Source organism: Mus pahari, chromosome 14 (assembly GCF_900095145.1).
Source record: "Mus pahari chromosome 14, PAHARI_EIJ_v1.1, whole genome shotgun sequence".
Lineage (NCBI taxonomy): Eukaryota > Metazoa > Chordata > Mammalia > Rodentia > Muridae > Mus > Mus pahari.
Window position 1 is genome coordinate 3,943,884 of NC_034603.1, and position 19,717 is coordinate 3,963,600.

The 19,717-nt window shown below is 47.1% G+C and overlaps 1 protein-coding gene across 1 annotated transcript in view; it reads left to right on the forward strand.

The window, feature by feature from the left end:
• The window catches only part of Slit3 (slit guidance ligand 3), a 582,461-nt gene that overhangs the window by 30,935 nt on the left and 531,809 nt on the right, over positions 1–19,717 (forward strand). The window contains exon 2 of the mRNA XM_021213834.2: positions 18,378–18,449. Within this exon, the coding sequence (XP_021069493.1) occupies positions 18,378–18,449 (72 nt within the window). The remainder of the gene's footprint in view (positions 1–18,377; positions 18,450–19,717) is intronic.

Sequence of the window (19,717 nt, forward strand, 5' to 3'; positions counted from 1 at the left end):
GAGAGAGAGAAGGGAGGGAGGAAAGAAAGAAAGAAGGAAGGAAGGAAGGAAGGAAGGAAGGAAGGAAGGAAGGAAGGAAGGAAGGAAGGAAGGAAAGAAAGAAGAAATGTGCTTCTAGCCATGGTGGGCTCTAAGCCAGGAATTAATCCAGGGTATTGGGTCAAGGTGGAGGTCAGGGTGTAAATGAGGCAGTGAAGAAGTCACTCGGTTCTCTAAGTATTGCCCCCTAATGAAGCAAGAGAACCAAAAGTCATAGAGGAGGGACAGAATGGGGTCGTGGGTGACCTTGCCTCAACACCTAGCACTGAGTTGATCTTCGTCCTATCTGCCTGCTTCCTTCTGGTATCTTTCTCGTCCTGTACTGTGCCCCATTGCCCATAACTAGTCTGTGTGTCCACTTCCCACAGGGAGGGTGATATTCAGACCTTGCCAGTGGCCCCAGCCAGTTTAGGCTTGGTCCATAATGAAAGGCTCTATGGTGCGGGTTCTCGAACTAGAGAAGCCTAAGTCAGCCTGAGGGTCGTTCCTCTAAGAAGCAAAAGAAGAAACAACAGACTTGGGTTTAGGGAATGACATTGGTCAGTCTTTTTCTCTGAGGTTTTAAGTCCTACATAGCTTCCAGGACTCTTGGTTCAGATGTACTGCTATTTTTAGCCCCAGTCTCCAGAATATAGGGCTCTCCCGCTGTTTTGTTTGTCCATCCACGTACCCCTGGCTTATGTTTTCTGTGGAGAGAATGCTGCGGTGAAAGTTGCCTTTTTGCTAAAACAATCTGATCCCATGCGGTGCCCCACGCACCAATACTGGGCCCCAAGCCACGTCAGAGTCAACAAACCACAGCCTGAAATTGCAGCCATCCAGGGCATAGGAGTCTTTAATTTGGACTTAAAATAGCCCACAGCCTGAGAGTTTTGTGGGGACCAGGAGCAAGGTGCAATAGCAGGAATGGGTGCTGTGTGTGTGTGTGTGTGTGTGTGTGTGTGTGTGTTGCTATCTCAGGAGCTAAGACTATGAGCTGTGGGGAGGGATCGGGTGCCTGAGTTGGAGGTCCCATGGTTCATGTGAGGTAGCCTTTTGAGTCTCTTCCATCATGAAGGGAACAGTGTGGTGGTAAAATTACACAGGGCTCGTCCCCTCCATCTGGAAAGCCAATGCGCTTCTCCTCTTCCTTCAGACCTCTCTGCTTTATTACCTTAGTTAGCATCAGCACCACTGTAATTCTGATCTCTTGGATTACCTTCCAATTCCCATGTTCCCTCCTGGGTGCCATTTGCCATGTTTCCCATTGGACGCTGCCCCCTGGACCTGTGAAGTCAGCAACATAAGAACAAAGAGATAGTGGGGGTACTGGACCAGCGGCCGTTCTAACCACTTGGCGTGTGTAAACTTATTTACTTCTGAGCCCAACTAAAGGAATGAGAAAGGCACCTATGTTAGAGGTTAGCCCTGTTGCAAAGACAGAAATTTGCAAGAACCCACCTTGAAATTGTGCACTGTTTCTGTCTATCCAGAACTGAGTCAGCCTGAGCCGAAGGTACCACCCACGTTTTACCCCCGAGACGTTGTGGTGGGGTTTACTCTTGTCACTACACTGTCTGATAGTTTCTTGGTTCTGACCTTGCTGGAGTATAGAGGCTTCTAGACCAAGGGACAGCAAACATTTTATATGAAAGGCTACAAGTCATTATTTAGTTTCTGGGGATCATACGGCCTTAGTGAAATGACAGGAGTCAGTTCTGTCCACGTAGAGCGAACACAGCCATGAGCACCATGTAAGTGGGTGATTTGTGGCTCTGTGCCAAGAAGATTTTATTTATGGCTATCGAAATTTGAATTTCATGTGGTGTTATGTGTAGTGAAATATTATACTTTAAATTTTTTTCCTAGCCAGTTTAAAAAATAAAAGACATAAAAATCTCTTCTTAGCTCCCAGGCCAGTGGACTCGATTTGGCTTGTGGCCTGCCGTTTGCTGACCCCTATCCCAGAACGTAGGGACTTGGGGTTTGGGACTTAGCTTCATTTCTGCTTCCATATTGAATGAATTACAGTAGGTAGGCTTTATCAGCAACTTGGGATGACTTTGGGAGAGTGCTGCTCTCTAAGGGATGAGCAAACATTTCTCTTTTAAAGCAAGGCTTGGAAAGCCAGTCCTGTCAGAAAGACTGAGGAGAAAGGGCAGGCAGGAGTGTCTTTGCTTAGCCTTCATGGGTATTTGTAGGAGGGTAAAGAGAGAACTTTAGCCCTGCTCTACGTGAATTGTAGAGATTTATTCTTCACAAATAGACCTAAGAATAGAACGTGATTCATAATGGGAAACAGATTTCTTCCCCCTAAGATAAATGGAATGTCCCCACCTCCCAAACGGAGAAGGGAATTGTTTCCTCTTTACAAAGGAAACAAATTGGATCCCCCGAGGAATAATCAGGGAAGTTTTTAAAATTGTCATAATAAGCAAGATATAGTTTCATGGATGATGAAAGGAGACTCGCCTTCCCCGGGTCTGGACACGAAGGACAGGACGGGTTGGACAATCAGACAGGGCCCTTCTCCTCCCTGCCTTGTTCCTGTCCCTTGGCATTTTATCAGTGCCAGATGGCAGAGAGTGGCTCCCGCCTCAGCAGGGTTGGTGGGCCTGCCCTGATCCTCTGTCCCATTGTAAAGACTTTCTCTTCCTTTCCAGCTCCTTGGTCTGCTGAGAGAGGTTCCCTTTCCTTAGCCAAGCTTCCTGACATCTGCAGCTCATTTTGATCTAGAGAAGAGGGCACTGTAGATGGGAGACCAGCCTGGGCAAAGGCATGCTGTCTGGAATGAGCTTGGTGGCTGCAGAGCCCCTGCCTGGTGGATGAACCATTGGGGCTGCATTTCCAGATAGTTGGGGCATTGGGCTGACAACCGTGGAACATTGAGGAATGGGGGCTATGAGCTTGGAGAAGAGTGAGTGCTGTATACAAATGACCAGAGTTAGGCTACAAGCAGGTTGTTTGGGGTGGTGGGGAGGGGAGGGGAGAGACTGCATTCACCCAATTAAAAAAGTCTTACCTTCTTAGTCTTCACTGGTCACTGGAGACCTGGAAGGGACCCAAGGCAGCCTTGGCCTCACTGCTCACAGGCTAATAAACTTCAGTTTCTTGAGCACTTAGGAGCAAAGAGCGGGAGCTGAGACATCTAGATCTGTTCTCGGAGCCAGATGGAGCCAGAAACCTTGGTGGTGTTTCTGAATGTGTCTGAGCTGGGGCAAGACACTTAACCTCTCTGGACCTCAAGAGCCCACAAAATGGCAGAATAATGATAAGATTATTATGGGGTTGCTATGAGGGCTTAAAGGAAATGAATAGAGCTTGATACATTATGAAAACTCAACACACAGAAAAACTGACAATGAGCCACCATTTTCCCAATAGTAGTGATTCCTGAATTTATACAGGCTTTTACAAATTTATCAAATCCCTTTTCTCACATAATCTCATTTGGTTTTCTCACAATTCCTCTGAGGATCAGCAAGGGATGCTAAGGTATTTTGCAGACAACAAGGATAGTTTTCCAAACCATATGATTAGCATGTTATGATATGGGCTGCAAGCCTCTACACACACACACACACACACACACACACACACACACACACACACACACACACGCTTATTTTTGACTCCATGCCACTGTGCCTCCTTGCAGGGATGCAGGGCTGGGTTTGTCTTGTGGATGCCTCTGCCTGTGGCAAGCATTCTCTTTTCTCAAGGAGCATTGAATGTCATCAAATAGTGAGAGCTCTGTTCTAGAATCTAGAGAGACCCAAGTACGGATGGAAACCACTTTGACCATCGCCAGATGGGAAGTCTGACTAGAAATGGTCCAGTCTCACATAGTGCCACCCAATGACACCCAGAGTTCCCTTGGGCTGAACCTGCAGAGACCTGCCTCTGATTTCCTGCGTGTCACTGGGCAAATTCCCTCCATGTGTGAAACAAGAAAAGAAGCCAATATTCTGGTGGATGGCGTTAGCCCCAAGTTGCATCACTCCCTCCACCCCCTTCGCAACAGACCTTAACATTACTCTGTGATTACTTAGCCTCATCCTTCCCAAATGTGCATCAAATTAAGGAGTTATTAGGGCATGGCAGGACATGTTTATGGGGAAGAATTTCTTTTAAAGTCACAGCTCAGCCTGAACTCACTTTATTAGTGTTTATACAAAGCATGTAGCCAGTTCCATTGCAATCCATGTTTATGTTCTTGCTGCAATCATTGTCCTCCTTGGGCTGTCCTTCCTCTTTTCTTAAAGGGATCAGTGCACTTAGGCTACATGTTCATAAGATGTGTGCTGTGTGACCAGTCAGACTTGCATGTTTGCCTTTTTCAGAAGTACAAGCACAACATGTCTCACAAAGAGCCGCAGGCTTGGAAATAGTCAAAGGCCCAAGTGGACTAGGTGTTGGTACGCACTTGTAATTACAGCATTTGGGAAGCCGAGGCAGGAGGATCACAAGTTTGATGCCAGCCCAGACTAAATAGTGTGTTCAGAGATCATCCAGGTGACATATAAGGACCCTGTCTCAAAATATCAGATGACAACAACAAGCAAAGACATGGTGAACATCTAATGCTCCTTGTACAGGAGGTAGATTTTATAGGTTTGCATTAGACAGTCCCCAGTGTCTACTTGTTTTACTGGTAAATATTAGTAGCATCCTCATTGACTTACAAAAGCATTCAACTTGGATAACAAACACTGTATTTAAAGACATCTTCAAGTGTAACTTAGTTAGAATGGTTCGTATCCAGGCTGGGGGAGATGGCTTGGTAGCTAAGAACACTTGCTGCTCTTCCAGAGGTCCTGATTTCAGTTCTAACCACCTGTAACTCCATGTCCAGGGCATCTGGCACCCTCTTCTGACTCACAGGGTACCTGTACACATGTAGCATTTACTCTCTTTCACATATAAGACACACAAATAAAAATAATAAAAACAAATCTTAAAAAAAAAGTTTCATTTAAGAGCTCAAGTTCAGATGATTCCACCATTCAGTAGACACTTGATGTTGGTTGGTTGGTTGGTTGGTTGGTTGGTTGGTACCTTTTATGTGCCAGGTGTTGTGCTAAACCCTGGGGTTTCAGTTATAAGCAACTGTGGCCCTGATCCCAGGAAGACGGAGTTTATTAGTTTAGCTAAAATTATGGGATGTTACTAAAATTTCCTGACCAGACATTTCAAACCAGGTTCTGCCCCTCAGGATTTTCATACTTTATTGCTTAGTTCTGGGGCACGGATACCCTGACTCCCCAGATATAGATGCTGTTGTGTTTCTTACCAGCTTGTGACCCTACACACGAGCTGTAGTCTCCCTGGACCTCCGCTTGTTCATTCATAAAATGGGAAAACCTTCTGGACTTCATAAGTTGAAAGGATGGGAGTCAGTCAGTACACATCGACACTTGTGCGATGAGCGGAAAGTTACTCGGGTTCCCCTGTGGCTGGCTGAAGCCTTTGTACCTCTATTGACTGGACCCATAGAGCCTTTCAAATATTAAATCTTGCTGAAGAAAGCAGCATAGTCTAGAGGCAGTGAGTATTAAACATTGTGACCTTAGCTTCACACTCTATTGTTTGTTTTTAAAGATGAGGGGAAAACTTTTCCAAATTCACGTCTGAGCTAGGAAGAAAGGCAACGGATACCTAAGTCGTCAGCGTGTCTTTGCCTTGCCAAGTGTATTATTCAGCACAGACCAAGCTATGCTGCAGAAACAAACAATTCTAAGTGTACCAGCGGCAGAATGGGACGCTGTAATACGCTGTTTCCTATTACCATAGTGTGGTGCGCTTGGTCCCGGTGTGAAGAGGGTGTGGCTCAGGTTCAAACCGTCACTCAGGATCCCTGGCTCTTTCCATCTTGGGAAACCACTGTTTTCACACATGGCCTCTGCTTGTCAGGATGAGAAGTTCAAGGGGAAGACAGGGTACTGCTGTTCAGGGTGTTTTATGGCCTCGCCCGGAAGTGCTGTGTTTGATTCCATTCCCAGTCTTTTAATCAGACAAATGGTCCCACTTAGATGAGAAGAGTGTGAGAAGTTTCTGAGTGGGTTGCTGAGGTTAGGGGAATAGATAGCAGTGTCGGCTATCACATGCTCCCTTTGTTTCTTGCCAGTTTTCAAAGGCAGACCCCAAATACTTCTGGAATTTGGGGATGTTGTCTCCCATCATTTGAAGAGCCATTTTGTCACAAGCTCACACAAGCTGTGTAGGGATGGGTTTTGAGGGACAGACCTTCTAGGGAGACTTGTAAGGACCTCGGACTTCTGGCCATGACAAAGAAGGACATATCAAGTGAGATCTTTGAACTGGTAGGCATCAACCCCTCAAGGAAAAAAGTAAATAGCCTTACTCATTTTACAAAGGCTTTGGGAAAGCTTGTGCTTTTGAGGGTTGAAATGTTCTCTCTCTCTCTCTCTCTCTCTCTCTCTCTCTCTCTCTCTCTCTCTCTCTCCTGCATCCCTCCTCCCCTCCTCCTCTCTCCCCTATCCCCCTTCCATCCATCCCACTGCCCTCTCCCCCTCTCATCTCTCTGTTTCTCTCCCTCTCGCTTTCTGTCTCCTTCTCCTTCTCCCTCCCCCTCTCTCTTTCACACACACACACACACACACACACACACACACACACACACACAAACACACACTTAAAAATAGATTAGGAAACAGAAGTTTCTGAATGGATAAGACTAATGGATAATGGATAAGTAACTTTCCTGAAATCACATCATCATTTGATAAGACTGGAGTTTCAGGGCATGCTTTCTGTGAAAGGTCAAACTCACATCCCTGTAAGAACCAAGTAAATAATCCAAGTGAGGGAAGTATGTCAGCTGAACACACGTGCTATGTCAGCTGAACACATGTGCTATTAGTTTCTGATAGTTTGGCATACCGGAGTCACCTGGAAAGAGGAAACCTCCATCAGATTTGCCTGAGGACCTATCTGTGAGGTACCTCCTTAACTGACGATTGAGGTAGGAAGGCTCATTCCACTGTGGGTGGTGTTACCCCTAGTCAGGTGGGCATGGGCTGTATAAGAAAAGTAGCTGGACAAGCCAGCAGTTAGTGCACCTCAGTGGTTTCTGCCCTGACTTCTCGTTAACACTGGACTGTGATCTGGAACTGGAAGGCAAACAAACCTTTTCCTCCCCGAGTTGGTCTTGTTCCGGTAAGCGAATAGGACGGTTCGTGCATTTCAAGCACTTAACGTTTTCAGTGTGTCTCTTAGCTCATGGTGGCCACAAAGGCCCAGAGTTATCTGATTGTCTGAGTTTCTGGGGGTAGTAGGGGAAGGAAGACAGACCAGACAACTCTAGAATTGTCCAAAATGTTCAGAATCAACAGTTAGTTTACACATGTGAGAAATCCCAGAGATACCTAGATAGAACGGATCTGCAGGTGAGCATACACTCACGGGAGGCCAGAGCCTGCCACTGCTTCTTTTGTTCCCTGTGGCCCATTCATGCCCGTTAGTCTGAGAGCATGTAGCTGAAGCCGAGGGCAGGGGTGCTCCCACTGCAAGGGAGGAGGGCAGGGGTGCTCCCACTGCAAGGGAGGAAAGCCCCTGCCCATTCCACCACCTCACAGAGCCTCCTCCCTATGACCCCAGCCAGACGCCCGGGTTGCCCCTTCTGTTTGGCTGGTTCTTTCCCCTGCAGGTAGCTCTGAGCACAGGGTTGGCTGCAGCCTTCTGCAGGTGTAAAATTAGATATGCCAGCGTACTGCCAAGTCAGAAATTTAGCCCAGGGAGGCTCCGTTCCCAAACAACTGTGGTAGCGTGAAGCCAGTTTTTTTTGTTTTTTGTTTTTTGTTTTTTGTTTTTTGTTTTTTGTTTTTTTTTTAAATCAGATTCAGCCATCTCTTTCCCGAGTGCATGTATGTTTTTTAAACGTGTGTTTGGTTATGTAAGGATGAGAAGGAAGGGCAGAATTCAGAGAACCTTTGAATGATGCCCCCTCGTGGAGGAGCAGGTGTGAGAGAACCCTGTGAGGGATCCATGGGAAGATGCACGGCTGCCTGGGACTCACTAACATGGAGATAGATGGTTCTGAAATAACACGGCTGCCTGGGACTCGCTAACATGACGATAGATGGTTCCGGAATACGTGCTGGTTCTTCTCTGTCCTAAGGGTAGGCGAAAGGATAGCACGAGGTCTTTGGGCTGGGAGAATGTCACACAGGAACACAGGATGACTTGCCTAGGTCTTCAGAGCTGACACTGTGCCCTTCTCACGTCTTGGGCTGATGGCCCAACTCACACCTTCAATGGCTCCTCTCTATCTTTTTACTCTAGCTAGGGCTAGAAAGGTTCTTAGGTCAGGTGAACTACTTTTTTTTTTTTTTTTTGATTTGGGGAAAGCATGGGACATTGTCTCTATCATATTTGCTGTGACCATGTCTGTGGTGCACAATATATGTATAGTGAATAAAGGCGGGATGGGACTCATTTTCCCCAAAGCCTTCTTAAGATGACAAAGACAATTTACTCTTTTCTGATCATCGATCTTGAGGAGGGTGGTGACCATCAACACACACATGTAATATAGAGTTGCTGCAGAAAACGTTAAATACAGAGAAGCAAAAATATGAGATATAGTGTTGTTTTTTATTAATCATTTTATTCGTTTACATTTCAAATGATATCCCCCCTTTCCGGTTACCCCTCCACCAATCCCCCATCCCACTTCCCCTCTCTCCTCTCCCCCTTGCCTCTATGAGGACACTCCTCCACCCATTCACCCACTCCCGCCTCTCCCCTCTAGCTTCCCCCTGTGCTGTGCCATCAAACCTCCCTTGCCTCCCATTGATGTCAGATAAGACCATCCTCTGCCACATATGTATCTGGAGACCTGGATCCCTCCTCGTATACTCTTTGGTTGGTGGTTTAGTCCCTGGGAGCTCTGGGTGGTCCAGTCACTTTATATTGTTGTTCTTCTGGGGTTGTAATCCCCTTTGTCTCCTTCAGTCCTTCCCCTCGTTCTTCCATTGGGGTCCCTTTAGGAAAAGACCATCACCACCAACAAGCAAACTGTCCTTTGCCTCGCGCCCCTGAGTACAGTACGCATTTCCCTGAGCATTCTCAGGAGGCTTTGCTTTATCCAAGGTGTCCAGGACAAAATGTGGGGAGCATCCTCTTTGGTCCTTTGGGAGCTGAGTCAGGCACGCAGGAAGCAGGCAGAGCCTGTGAGGTGGGAGGGAAAATGCTGAGGAGCCGAGATGAATGGTGCAGAGGCTCAGCCATCTAGGAGGTCAGGAGGTCAGGGGAGGAAGAGGTAGGGTAGACTGCGGGTGGCATGGGACATGGGACAGGGGTGGGGTGGGGGTGGAGGTCTCCTGAACATTGGTTGGATTGGTTTTTGGAGCTGTTGTGACAAACACCTGTGCGCATGCAAAGAACACACATTTCTGCTCTCAGCCTGTGGAGAGTAGAAACCGGAAATGGGGGTGATGGCAGGCCATACTTGAGACTCTCTCTTTGCTTCCCCCTGGCTTTCAGTGGCCATTGGCAGCCCTCGGCACTCTGTGGCCGGTGGCTGTATGACTGCCCTCTCTGGGTCTGCCTTCATACGGCATGTAATTATCCCCGTGTCTCTGCTCCTTCACATTTTCAGGGCAATAATCACACTGTACAGGAGCGGATCCCAGTGAACTCATTGGAATCCGATCGCGTCTAAGAAAAAGTCTGCTTTAAATACGATTGCGTTCACATTAGCAAGGGGTTCAGGGCTTCAACACAGATTTGTGGGCACATAATTCTACCCTTAACACAGCGGTAGGGTTGGGGTGCTGAGAGGACATTGAAGGCGCTCAAGACCGGGAAATAACAGAAACATATGTGCGGGCAGAGTGCCTACGGCAGTGGCGGGATCTAGTGGGGTCTCCATAAATGTCTGCAGGTTGGAGGAAGGGAGAACTGAGGGAGGTGGAGTGGGACGGGATGAGACCCACCTGGACAAAGCGCCATTGAGCTGTGAGGCTAAGCACACATTTGTGGGAGGTTAACTGGGTTGTGTAGGGCAGAATTGCTATGAGGGAAGATGGCTTATGGCTGCCGAGTCACTCACTCTCCTGCTGATGCCTTCTGTAGTTCTGATAGGGGAAGACCTGAGTCAGCCCATGCGATGCTGGCTGCTTGAGTCAACTCAGGAGATGGTGGCCGCCCTTCTCTTCTGAGCCTCTCTGCCTCAGCCATCCCCTGGGGCCTTTTTGTTTATGTTCCTCTACCTGGAACATTCTCCCCTCAACTGGTTTCTTTTCTTCTGCTCTCAGACACGATATCTCTATTCAGGAGAGGTCATTACAGCTGCCACAGACAAGGCAGCACCCCCACTTCCTTGCACCCCACTTTTATTCTGCATGCCATCTCTGAAGGTGTTGTCTGGTTATTTACTTACCTCAATCCCCAGTCTGTTTGTCTATTTATAGTCTCCAATAGCATTTGCCTCCTCCTGCTGCCTAAAAGTCTTCCCTCAATGGTGACAGCTCCCAACAGTACCCATTAGTCACCTCAAAGTTGCCTGGGCCTCTGCTTCAGTGACTGACACGGCTGCATCATGATGTTGCTTGAGGCGATGGACTCTTTCTACTTCCGTGGCTTCGTTGTTGGTAGATGGCTTCCTTTGTGATCTGTCAGACTGAAGGCCTGAGGTTGTTTTCAGCCGTCCCAGTTCCTGTATCCAGCTGCATGATGCTAAGGACAACTTCAGTTTGGTAAAGGTGGTAAAGAATACCACCTTTCCGTGTGGTATTAACATGACTACTTGCTTCATTACAGGTGGAAAGAGCTCCTGAGCAATGTGTTCATGAAATGCCATAAAACGTATTGAAAGAACATCCCATTGCCTTCCCTGTAGTGCACTGGCTGGAAGCATGTCATTTGGTCTGTATACCTGAAGGAGAAAGGCTGCCACCTTAGTCACCAGCTTTAGGTCCTTCCTCCATATTCTCCAAGATAATTAAAGTTTCTGATTTTTAAAAAAATTGTATATTACTTTTTTATGTGTTTTATGTGTTTTGCCTGAATGTACATCTGCATGAGGCTGTCAGATTCCCCCAGAACTGGAGTTATAGGCCGTTGTGAGCCTCCATGTGGTTGCTGGGAATTGAACCTGGGTCCTCTGGACAAGCAGTCAGTGCTCTTAACCACGGGGCTCTCTCTCCAACCCCAAGAGTTGAAGTTTCTTCGAAGAAAATGTGTTGCTCTTCTTCTAGCCTTAGCCACAAATATAGCATCAGATACAAAGTAGGGTATTAATAAAGACTTGTTATAGGAAGGGGGAAGGCTTGAACAGCCAAAAAAAAGTCTGCTCGCCTAAGGCAGTGCCTCTGGCCTTCCATATTTGCAGTTTCTTCTTCCCAGATCTTTTTATTCTCTCTCACCTATCCCCATGCCAACCTGGCTTTGCCCAGCTCATGTTTGAGGTCTCAGTTAAGACGCCACTTTTCTCCGGGCTCCTCCCCTCACCCATAGCTCCACCGCCTTCCCTTCACATTCCATTATAAGGGTTTGTTTATGCCCCTGGAAGAATAGAGAGCAGGGGGTCTATAAGCTATGGTCCCAGGGCCTCTTTGACATATTTTTCTTAATAAAGTTTTATTCGCAGACGGCCACACCTTGCCTCTTACTCAGTCATTCAAGTCTGTGGCAGTTTTCACACTGCAGAGCAGAGCTGGATAGTTCTGATGGGGACGTGTGACTGGCAGGGCCTGGAGAGATGGCTCAGTGGTTAGAAACACTGGCTGCTCTGCCAGAGGACGAGGGTTTGATTCCCAGCACCCAGGTGGCAGCTCACAACCATCTGTGACTCCAATCCAAAGAGGGGCATCCACTGTCCTCTTCTGGCCTTAGCTAGCACAGTCATGTATGTGTTGCCCAGTCATATATACAGTCAAAACACTTATATGCATAAAGAAGACAGACAGACAGACAGACAGACAGACAGACAGACAGACAGGAAAGAAAAAAACATGACAGGCAAAATCTAAAAGTATTTGTTCCCTAGCCCTTTTGTGTGTGTGAATTGCGGTGAAGACTTTACCATACTTCGTGGTAGTCACTCCTTTAATTGTCCCTCATAAACCAGTCTCTTTAAGGACAAGGCCATGCCGCTGTTTTTTTAGCATCTGTTAGTTATATTCCCAGCAGCTCAGCGGTGGGGAGAGATGTTTGTTGAATGAATACACGAACGAATGAGTGCGTGAATTGATCTAGCAGGAAGAAACAGAAGCCAGATGGAAAACTCCTCTGAGGGCTAGCCCCGTTGGATGTACTTACATGTGAACAATTTCAGGGGCGTAGCTACAGTTTGGGGAACCACAGAGACACCGGAGGACCCAGCACTTAAAACCAGCCGAAGAATGGAGAGGGGGCTGAGTGTTCAGGAGGCTACCATGGATACAGTTGTAGAAGGAGCTCCCAGGGAAAGCCCAGGACAGTGGTCTCCTCTTCAATCCGCTGCTGTGCCCCATCTCTGCCCACAGGACTGGGAGATGGAAGCCCCTGGGATCTGCTGCATGGAGAGGATGAGCTGGGTCACTGATTGGAAACTGAGTCTATGAGAGTCTTCTATCCTGGCACCATTTATTCTGTTTCAGGACAGGAGTCTTAAATCTCTGCTATGGGACCTTGTGGCCTATTGTTCCGTCATGTGACGCTTTCCAGAGCTTCCTGTCTGGCCCCAGTCCTTCCTCTCACTGTAATTCCCGCTCCCTGCCACCTTCTGTCATCAGGTCCCTCCTGATACTCCCTGGTCCTCTCTAAAGGTTTGTTTATTCCAAGCTTCTGTTCTAAGTGTTGCTCTGAACATCTCCGTCTCTCTCTCTCTGCCCATCCCATGGAATTTAGACCCTGTCTCTCAACTTTTCATTTTGAATATTTTCCAAGGTTTTTTTTTTGGGGGGGGGTTGTTTGTGTGTTTGGTTGGTTGGTTGTGTTTTTTGACACAGGGTTTCTCCGTGTAGCCCTGGCTGTCCTGGAACTCACTCTGTAGACCAGGCTGGATTTTCCAAGTATCTTATGATGTGGTTTGTTTCAGCTAGACTCCAAGCTGCTGAGAGCAAGAACCAAGCTATATTCTGTATTGTTAAAATTCAACTTGGTTATGGATCCCAGAATACATCTATCATGGACCTGAAACATGATAGGGCTTTCTCCAGCCTCCTACGTTCACAAGTACCCCGCAGGCATCATCCCATTACGAATGAACTTCCAGTTCTGCCTGTGTACCCTCTGCAACACTTCTCTTTGTTGTGTGACATCTCCTTCCATCCTCAGACTGAGACGCCATCTTCCCGTCTGAGTGCAGAGGGCAGCTCCTTGTATGGGGTTGTGTGGGGAGCAGGTGGAACTAAAAATCCCGTCTGCACTTGTGCTATATTCTTTGTGTGCCTCTCACCTACGACAATGAGAGCTGCGTCTCACTGTATGCTGAAGGTCAGAAACCGTTTAACTCACCTACACTCGGAACAGCCTAGCGTAGCCAGTCTTCTTTCAATAACTCACTTACTTATGTCAGCCCAAAGCTAGGAAAATAACATAACCCAGAGACCATTTTACAACCAGTTATTATCTAATGCATTAAAAATAAAGACAGGATAATTGTCTAAGTACTGTCATGCAATGGGGAAAGTGTAATACGAATCACCCTGCATTGGGTGCTATTTCTGTGCTTCTCCATCACAGACAAACATCTTTGAACTGTATCCCAACCTATACTACTACATCCTGTCTCTACAAGTCAGCTCTGTGGATTCTCCCAAGACTGCTTCCTCACACGCTTTCCATCGAGAGCCTCCAGGTAACCCTGGAGCTGACATTTGGGTCATATCTTATGGGTTGTCGCAGCAGCATTGGTCATATATGGGTCTGAGCACAGCTACATCTTTGCTATGGCTACCCAGCTGGGAAGTGAGGAAGCTGGGATTCAAACCCACATCCTCTGGCTTTTCCTCGGATGTCTCTTTTCCCCATGCTTTGCGGTTTCACTGGGGGTAGATCTTTACACCTCCCTCTTCCCAGATGTGCTATGACTCAAAGAAAGATCTGTAGGAATGCTGCTGAGTACAGGAGGAAGGGGGTACGTGTATGCGTGTGCCAAGACGGAGACAAGAGCCTGGCCCAGACGATGTTATTTTTGTTTCATTTTTTTTTTCCACTATTGCTCCAAATTCCTCTTCCTCCCCACTCCACCCAAGGTGTCAAACAGATGTGAAAATACCACAGAACTCGAGCCTTAACCCTGGTTTATGATTCATTCTCTGGGATGGGGAAAAACGATGCAGGAGATTGCTATGGTGATGTCTGTTTACAGAGGCAGCATGGGAGACACCAGTTGTAGGCAAAGATGGAGTGAGTGTAACCTTGGGCTTGCAGAGAAGCTCAGAATTCCTGCTGCCTAGCCTCCGAGGGAGACGGGGCAGAAACTGTACTATTTTGGCTGGACTTGGGGACAGCCGAGCTACTAGGTACATTTCCTTGCTCTCATTAGGACAAACGGATGAGAAATTCTATTGTCTCGTTCTATTTATGTATGTATTTTATGTGTCCCCCCCTCCCACTGCCTAGTAGATAACTTTACACATTGCAAATCTGTTTAAACTCGTGGTCAGTGTGCACTGGGATGTGATGGCTAAAAGTGCCCTGGCCTATAGGGCCAGGGAAGTGGATCATTGTGTAAAGCGCTTGCTAGGCAGACAGGAGGCCCTGCCTCCTGATCCCAGCACACATACAGAAGTCCAGGCACCATGGTGTTCGTCTGTAACCCCAGGACCCAGAGATGGTGAGAGAAGAATCCTGGGTGCTCGTTGGCAAGACAGTCTAGCCAATAGCTGAGCTCAAGACTGATAGAAAAACAAACTAAGGTGGAGAACAAAGGAAGACATTTGACATTGACTTCTGACTTTATAGGCACATTTGTATGTCAGTGTGTACATGCACATGCACGGCCTCTGTATAAAAGTAATCTAGGTTCCAATGCTTTTACTTCCTGCCATATGACCTCATGATCAAGTTTCTTTCTGGGTAAAAATCTTTTGAAGAGTGGAGGAGGAGACTAAGCCTCCTTGTGTGAAAAGTGAGATAATAAACAATGATGGACGGATGAGAGACATACACTAAGTGTTTAGCATGTAGTGCCTAATGTGGGCTCAGAAGACAGCAGTTCTTGGGAAGGTTCATCTATAGACATTCATCTGTTGATGGAAACCATTGTTAGAAAGACTAGAAGAAAACCACAATGGATATAAAGTTTGGACATCGCATCTGACAACACACTGCTGTGACAAACGGTCCCTGGATTTGTGTGGCTTTGAAGTTATTTCTGGAATATGTCTGAGTCTGATGAGTGTAAACCATGAGGCAATGCAGGCATCTCTGTCCCATGCAGTCACTCAGGGACATGGGCTCAGATCATATGTCACCTCAAGAGTCCTCCACTTTTTTCTGAATCCAGGCTAAAGATGGGTGTGGAACACTGGGCTGGGAATTTATGGCTCCACCCAGAAAGCACCTTGCATTATTTTGACCCCTGTTCAGGACTGTGAATTTGGTCACATGGTCACACTCGAGGAAATCTTGGAAATGTAGTTCGTGCGTTTACCACGATGCTTCGATGGACAATTCACTAGCCTGCCAGTGTTCCGTAAGTGGAGTGATGTAGTGTCATAGTGACTGGCATGCTTCCCTATGCTCCACCTGGAGCAGTGGACATCCTGGGTTAAGTCGTCTTTACTGGGCTGAGAATAAGAGAAGGACCATTGCTTACCTCAACCCCAGAATGCCTTCTCTTCTTGAGCCACCCTTGCCTATAGTGGCAGGACTGAGGGTCTCAGAGCATCAGCCACGGAGAGCCACGGGGATGGATTCCACTCTTAGTGGAGAATTAAATATTCAGTAGGTATCTTTTTCTCCTTCTTTGTTCCACACTTTTAGTGTATGCGATAGATTCACCACAAAGTTAACGGCTTAAGACACATTGCCTGGGGAATGGGGTACCTGGTTTCTTTTGGTCGACTGAAATCTCACAGTGTGTGTAGGTAGGAGTTGTACTTCAGCTAGTTAGGGTACTCCCACAGGCTGAGACTGAGGATTTACTAGGTGGTAGGTATGCGCTGTGAGCACAGAGCATCTCAATTAATCCTCAAAAACATCTCTTAAGGTCATGCATGCCATCCTGATCCTTAGTTATTAGCCCACTCAGCAGGTGGGTGGGCAAGGAATTCAACTCCAGGACTGTGTGTGAGGGCCCCCACAATATACCCCACCCCACCATGTCCTTAGCACCTCTGGGCCACACTGCATTCTTTCTCATAATGAAATATTAATTGAGAATATCAGTGCCACAGCTGGCAACATGAGCTGCTGCAGTCCCACGATGTGTCCTGGTAATTAAACCCTTAGCTGCTTTGTCGTATCCCCAGTTGTCAAGGTCCCTGCGGGTCTCTCGATCCCAGAAGGAGTGGAGGAGAGCCCATGATGCTTGAGAGGTTGCAGGATCGCAGCTATCCACCAATGTCTGAGCCTCTATTCTCTGTGTGCCTTGGGTCTTCTCTTCACCAACACCCTGCAGAGTTAGCAAAGATGAACTGGGGTGTTCCTACATCACAAACTAAGAAACAGTTTGAATGGCTGTAAGGCAAACTGAAGCGAGGGAAGGGGAGTCTAGGTGAGGTTACCCAAGGACATGCCTGGTTTTTCTTTCACTGTCATTTCTGATATCATAAGGGTAATCCCTCTCCAGACTTGATTCTTCCTTACACAAAGAACAAAAAGTGGAAACTGCTCTCCTGGTCTTCCATTGCAAGCATATACCTCACAGGTCTTCCTGGGGTCTGTTGTTATATAGGTGACTCTTGGTTACCCAGGTAGCTTCTCCTGATGCCTTGGTTAACAACATACTCGTATATCACTGTCCTCATAAGATTATACCCCTGTGTGACACCATAGAGGGTAAACCTGTGTGTGTGTGTGTGTGTGTGTGTGTGTGTGTGTGTGCATGTGCACTCTGATGTTTGTATCATCATGAAAGCAGGCAACAGCGTATCTTTGGAAGCAGATTCTATCCATAGAGTGATTTGGGATAGTACATATCCTGTCGATTTGCCAAACCCTAGAAATCTCCTCATCAGGAGGGGCATAGTGTGTGGGGATTTGTGGCTCAGCATCCAGTGTTAAGAATTGTAACATTATTTATGGTTTCCCGTTTTTTTCATCTAAGATGATTTGTGGGAATACAGAATATCTAGTCGTTCACAGGTTCCTCCCTAACTTCAGTTCCCCTTTGACCTTGGCTCCCTATCACCCACAGCGCCTCCTTCCTCACCCTGGTAACTGCCACATTGAGCTTTCGGCTCTACCTTGACAAATGCTCCTCAACTTCCAGGTTGAGGCAGGAATCCATCCATGAAGCTGTCTTTGCCTACTGTGTAGAAATAGCCTTTACTTCGAACTAGGCACAAGCTCGGCTGTGTTGGCACCCGTTAGGACATTAAACTCGATAGATTTACGAAATAGATGGAAACTGTACAAGTTTTGTTGTCTATTAGACAAGGCGGTGTTGTCTGTTTGTGTCTATGTAGTTATGGACCAAAGCCCATGACAATTCTTTTGGTTTCAAGTAATAGAAGTAGAATAGCGTCTTTCATCTGCTGGGTCTGGAATACTGTCCTTTCGTGGAGGCAGGATGGCGTCTGGTAGCTCCGAACTGGTTTACACCCAAATATAGAGGAGATGGGATACACTGGCTCACAAAATGGCCAAATACAGAGGGACCTGGTTTCAGGTGTGAGCAGATCCAAATGCTAATGGGACACCATGAAGAATGTTCCTTTGCGCCTTCTGGGTCTAGAATGCTGTCCCTAGTGCAAGCAAGATGGCTTCTCTTACCCCTGAGCTGCTTTGCTACTCCAGTGAATAGAAAGTTATTCTTTGAATCATGCATGCATTTCTGAGACAATGGGAGGGATTAAAACCTCTTAAAAGCCTGCCTTGGGTCAGTTGGTCCTCCCTGGAACCCCCAGAATTCTGAGGAGGCCTCAGCTCTACTTGCATAAGTTAATCTGAAAATTGAGGGAGGGGGGCAGGGACATTGAGAGGTATGTTTGTTACTTGAAGAAGGGACCACAGAAGACAGGCAGTTAAGCAGAACTGGGCTCCACTACATACATAATGAATGGCTTATTCCATACAATTTCCTTAAGGTTAGTTGGACATGCTCAGGGGATATCATTAATCATTGGAATTGCCTTCCCCCTGACAGGCAGCATCCCCCCCCCCAGTCCAAGCCAGTCTGCCTTGCATAGACTGTAAGTGTAACCTGCACAAATCTGACCTGAATTTTCTTTCCATTGCAGTGACCTGGACAGAAATAACATCACCAGGATCACCAAAATGGACTTCGCCGGCCTGAAGAATCTTCGAGTCTTGTAAGTAGCAGATGGTGCGCCAACGAGATTTTCATTTTCAGCTCTTCAGCCTGTGAAAATGTTGTACTGCCCTGACATCACATTCCCAAGCTCTGGGCCACAGGAATCCATCCATGTGTCTGTTGCAGAAAGCTCTTCATTATTGTACCAAGTGTTCACAGATATCAAATTGTATGGCTGGATGCTGCTGGCTGGGCAAGATCGATAGAAGAACCAGGTTCCAGTGACAGGAAAACCAGAAGGCAATAAATGAATTAAGTCAACATGCCCTGCTTCCTGGATGACAGCAATGGAGGCTTGACTAACCGCGCTTCCCTTCCATAGAGATTATAATTCCTTCTCCAGCTTGTGCATTAAAAGAGCAATCTGGACAGATGTTATTTATCTTGCTGCTTAATGCAGAGGCAGGGGATGGGGGAGTGCGACGGTGGGAAGGGGTGGAGAAGACCAGGCAAGGGCAGAGGCCTTGCTGACCCTTCACAGCTGTGCACACAGGTAGCTGAGTTGGGGAAAGGCAGTGATGAAATAGGAGGGCAAGAGAAGCAGGTTTTCCTGTCTGAATATTGAAGAATTTCACCCATCCCTAGGTATTTGTGTGGTATGAAGATGTGTTCACTGACAAGTCCAAGGCATTGTGACAGAGGAGCTTGACCCTAACTTTGGTATTATGCAATCATGGCTTAGCCCATCTCTAGTGACACTTACAGCTACCTCCCTTAAATAAAGACTTCTTTTAGATGCATTTCGCTTGACATGTATGAGTGCTTTGCTTGCGTGAATGTATGTGCACCATATGTGTGCTCGGAACCCTCGGGGGTCAGAAGAGGGCACAGATACCCTGGGACTTGAGTTATACATGGTTGCGAGCTGCCTTGCTGGTGCTGGGAACTGAGCTGGGGTCTTCTACAAGAGCAGCAAGTAACTCTGAACTCCTGATTCAGTTTCTCAGCCCCCTCACACCCCTAACCCTCCAAATCCCTGTTTCACAGCTCGACAGAGCAGGGTGAATTTATCACTGGGACAAGAAGCATCTCTGCTTCTGTTTCGATTTGGGATTATTTGCTCACGTTACTTTGGGGAAGTCTCTGTACCTCCTTGGGCCTCAGTTTCCCTTCGGCAGCACAGGGGGTGACAACTTGAAAGTCCTTCTCAGTTCGAGTTATCCATGAGTGTTTGGGACTTTATTGTCTTTCCCACACACAGCGTTTGCTACCTGTCAGTTGTGATGCAGGCCTTTGGTAATGTTGATATCTAGTTTGAGAAGTGTT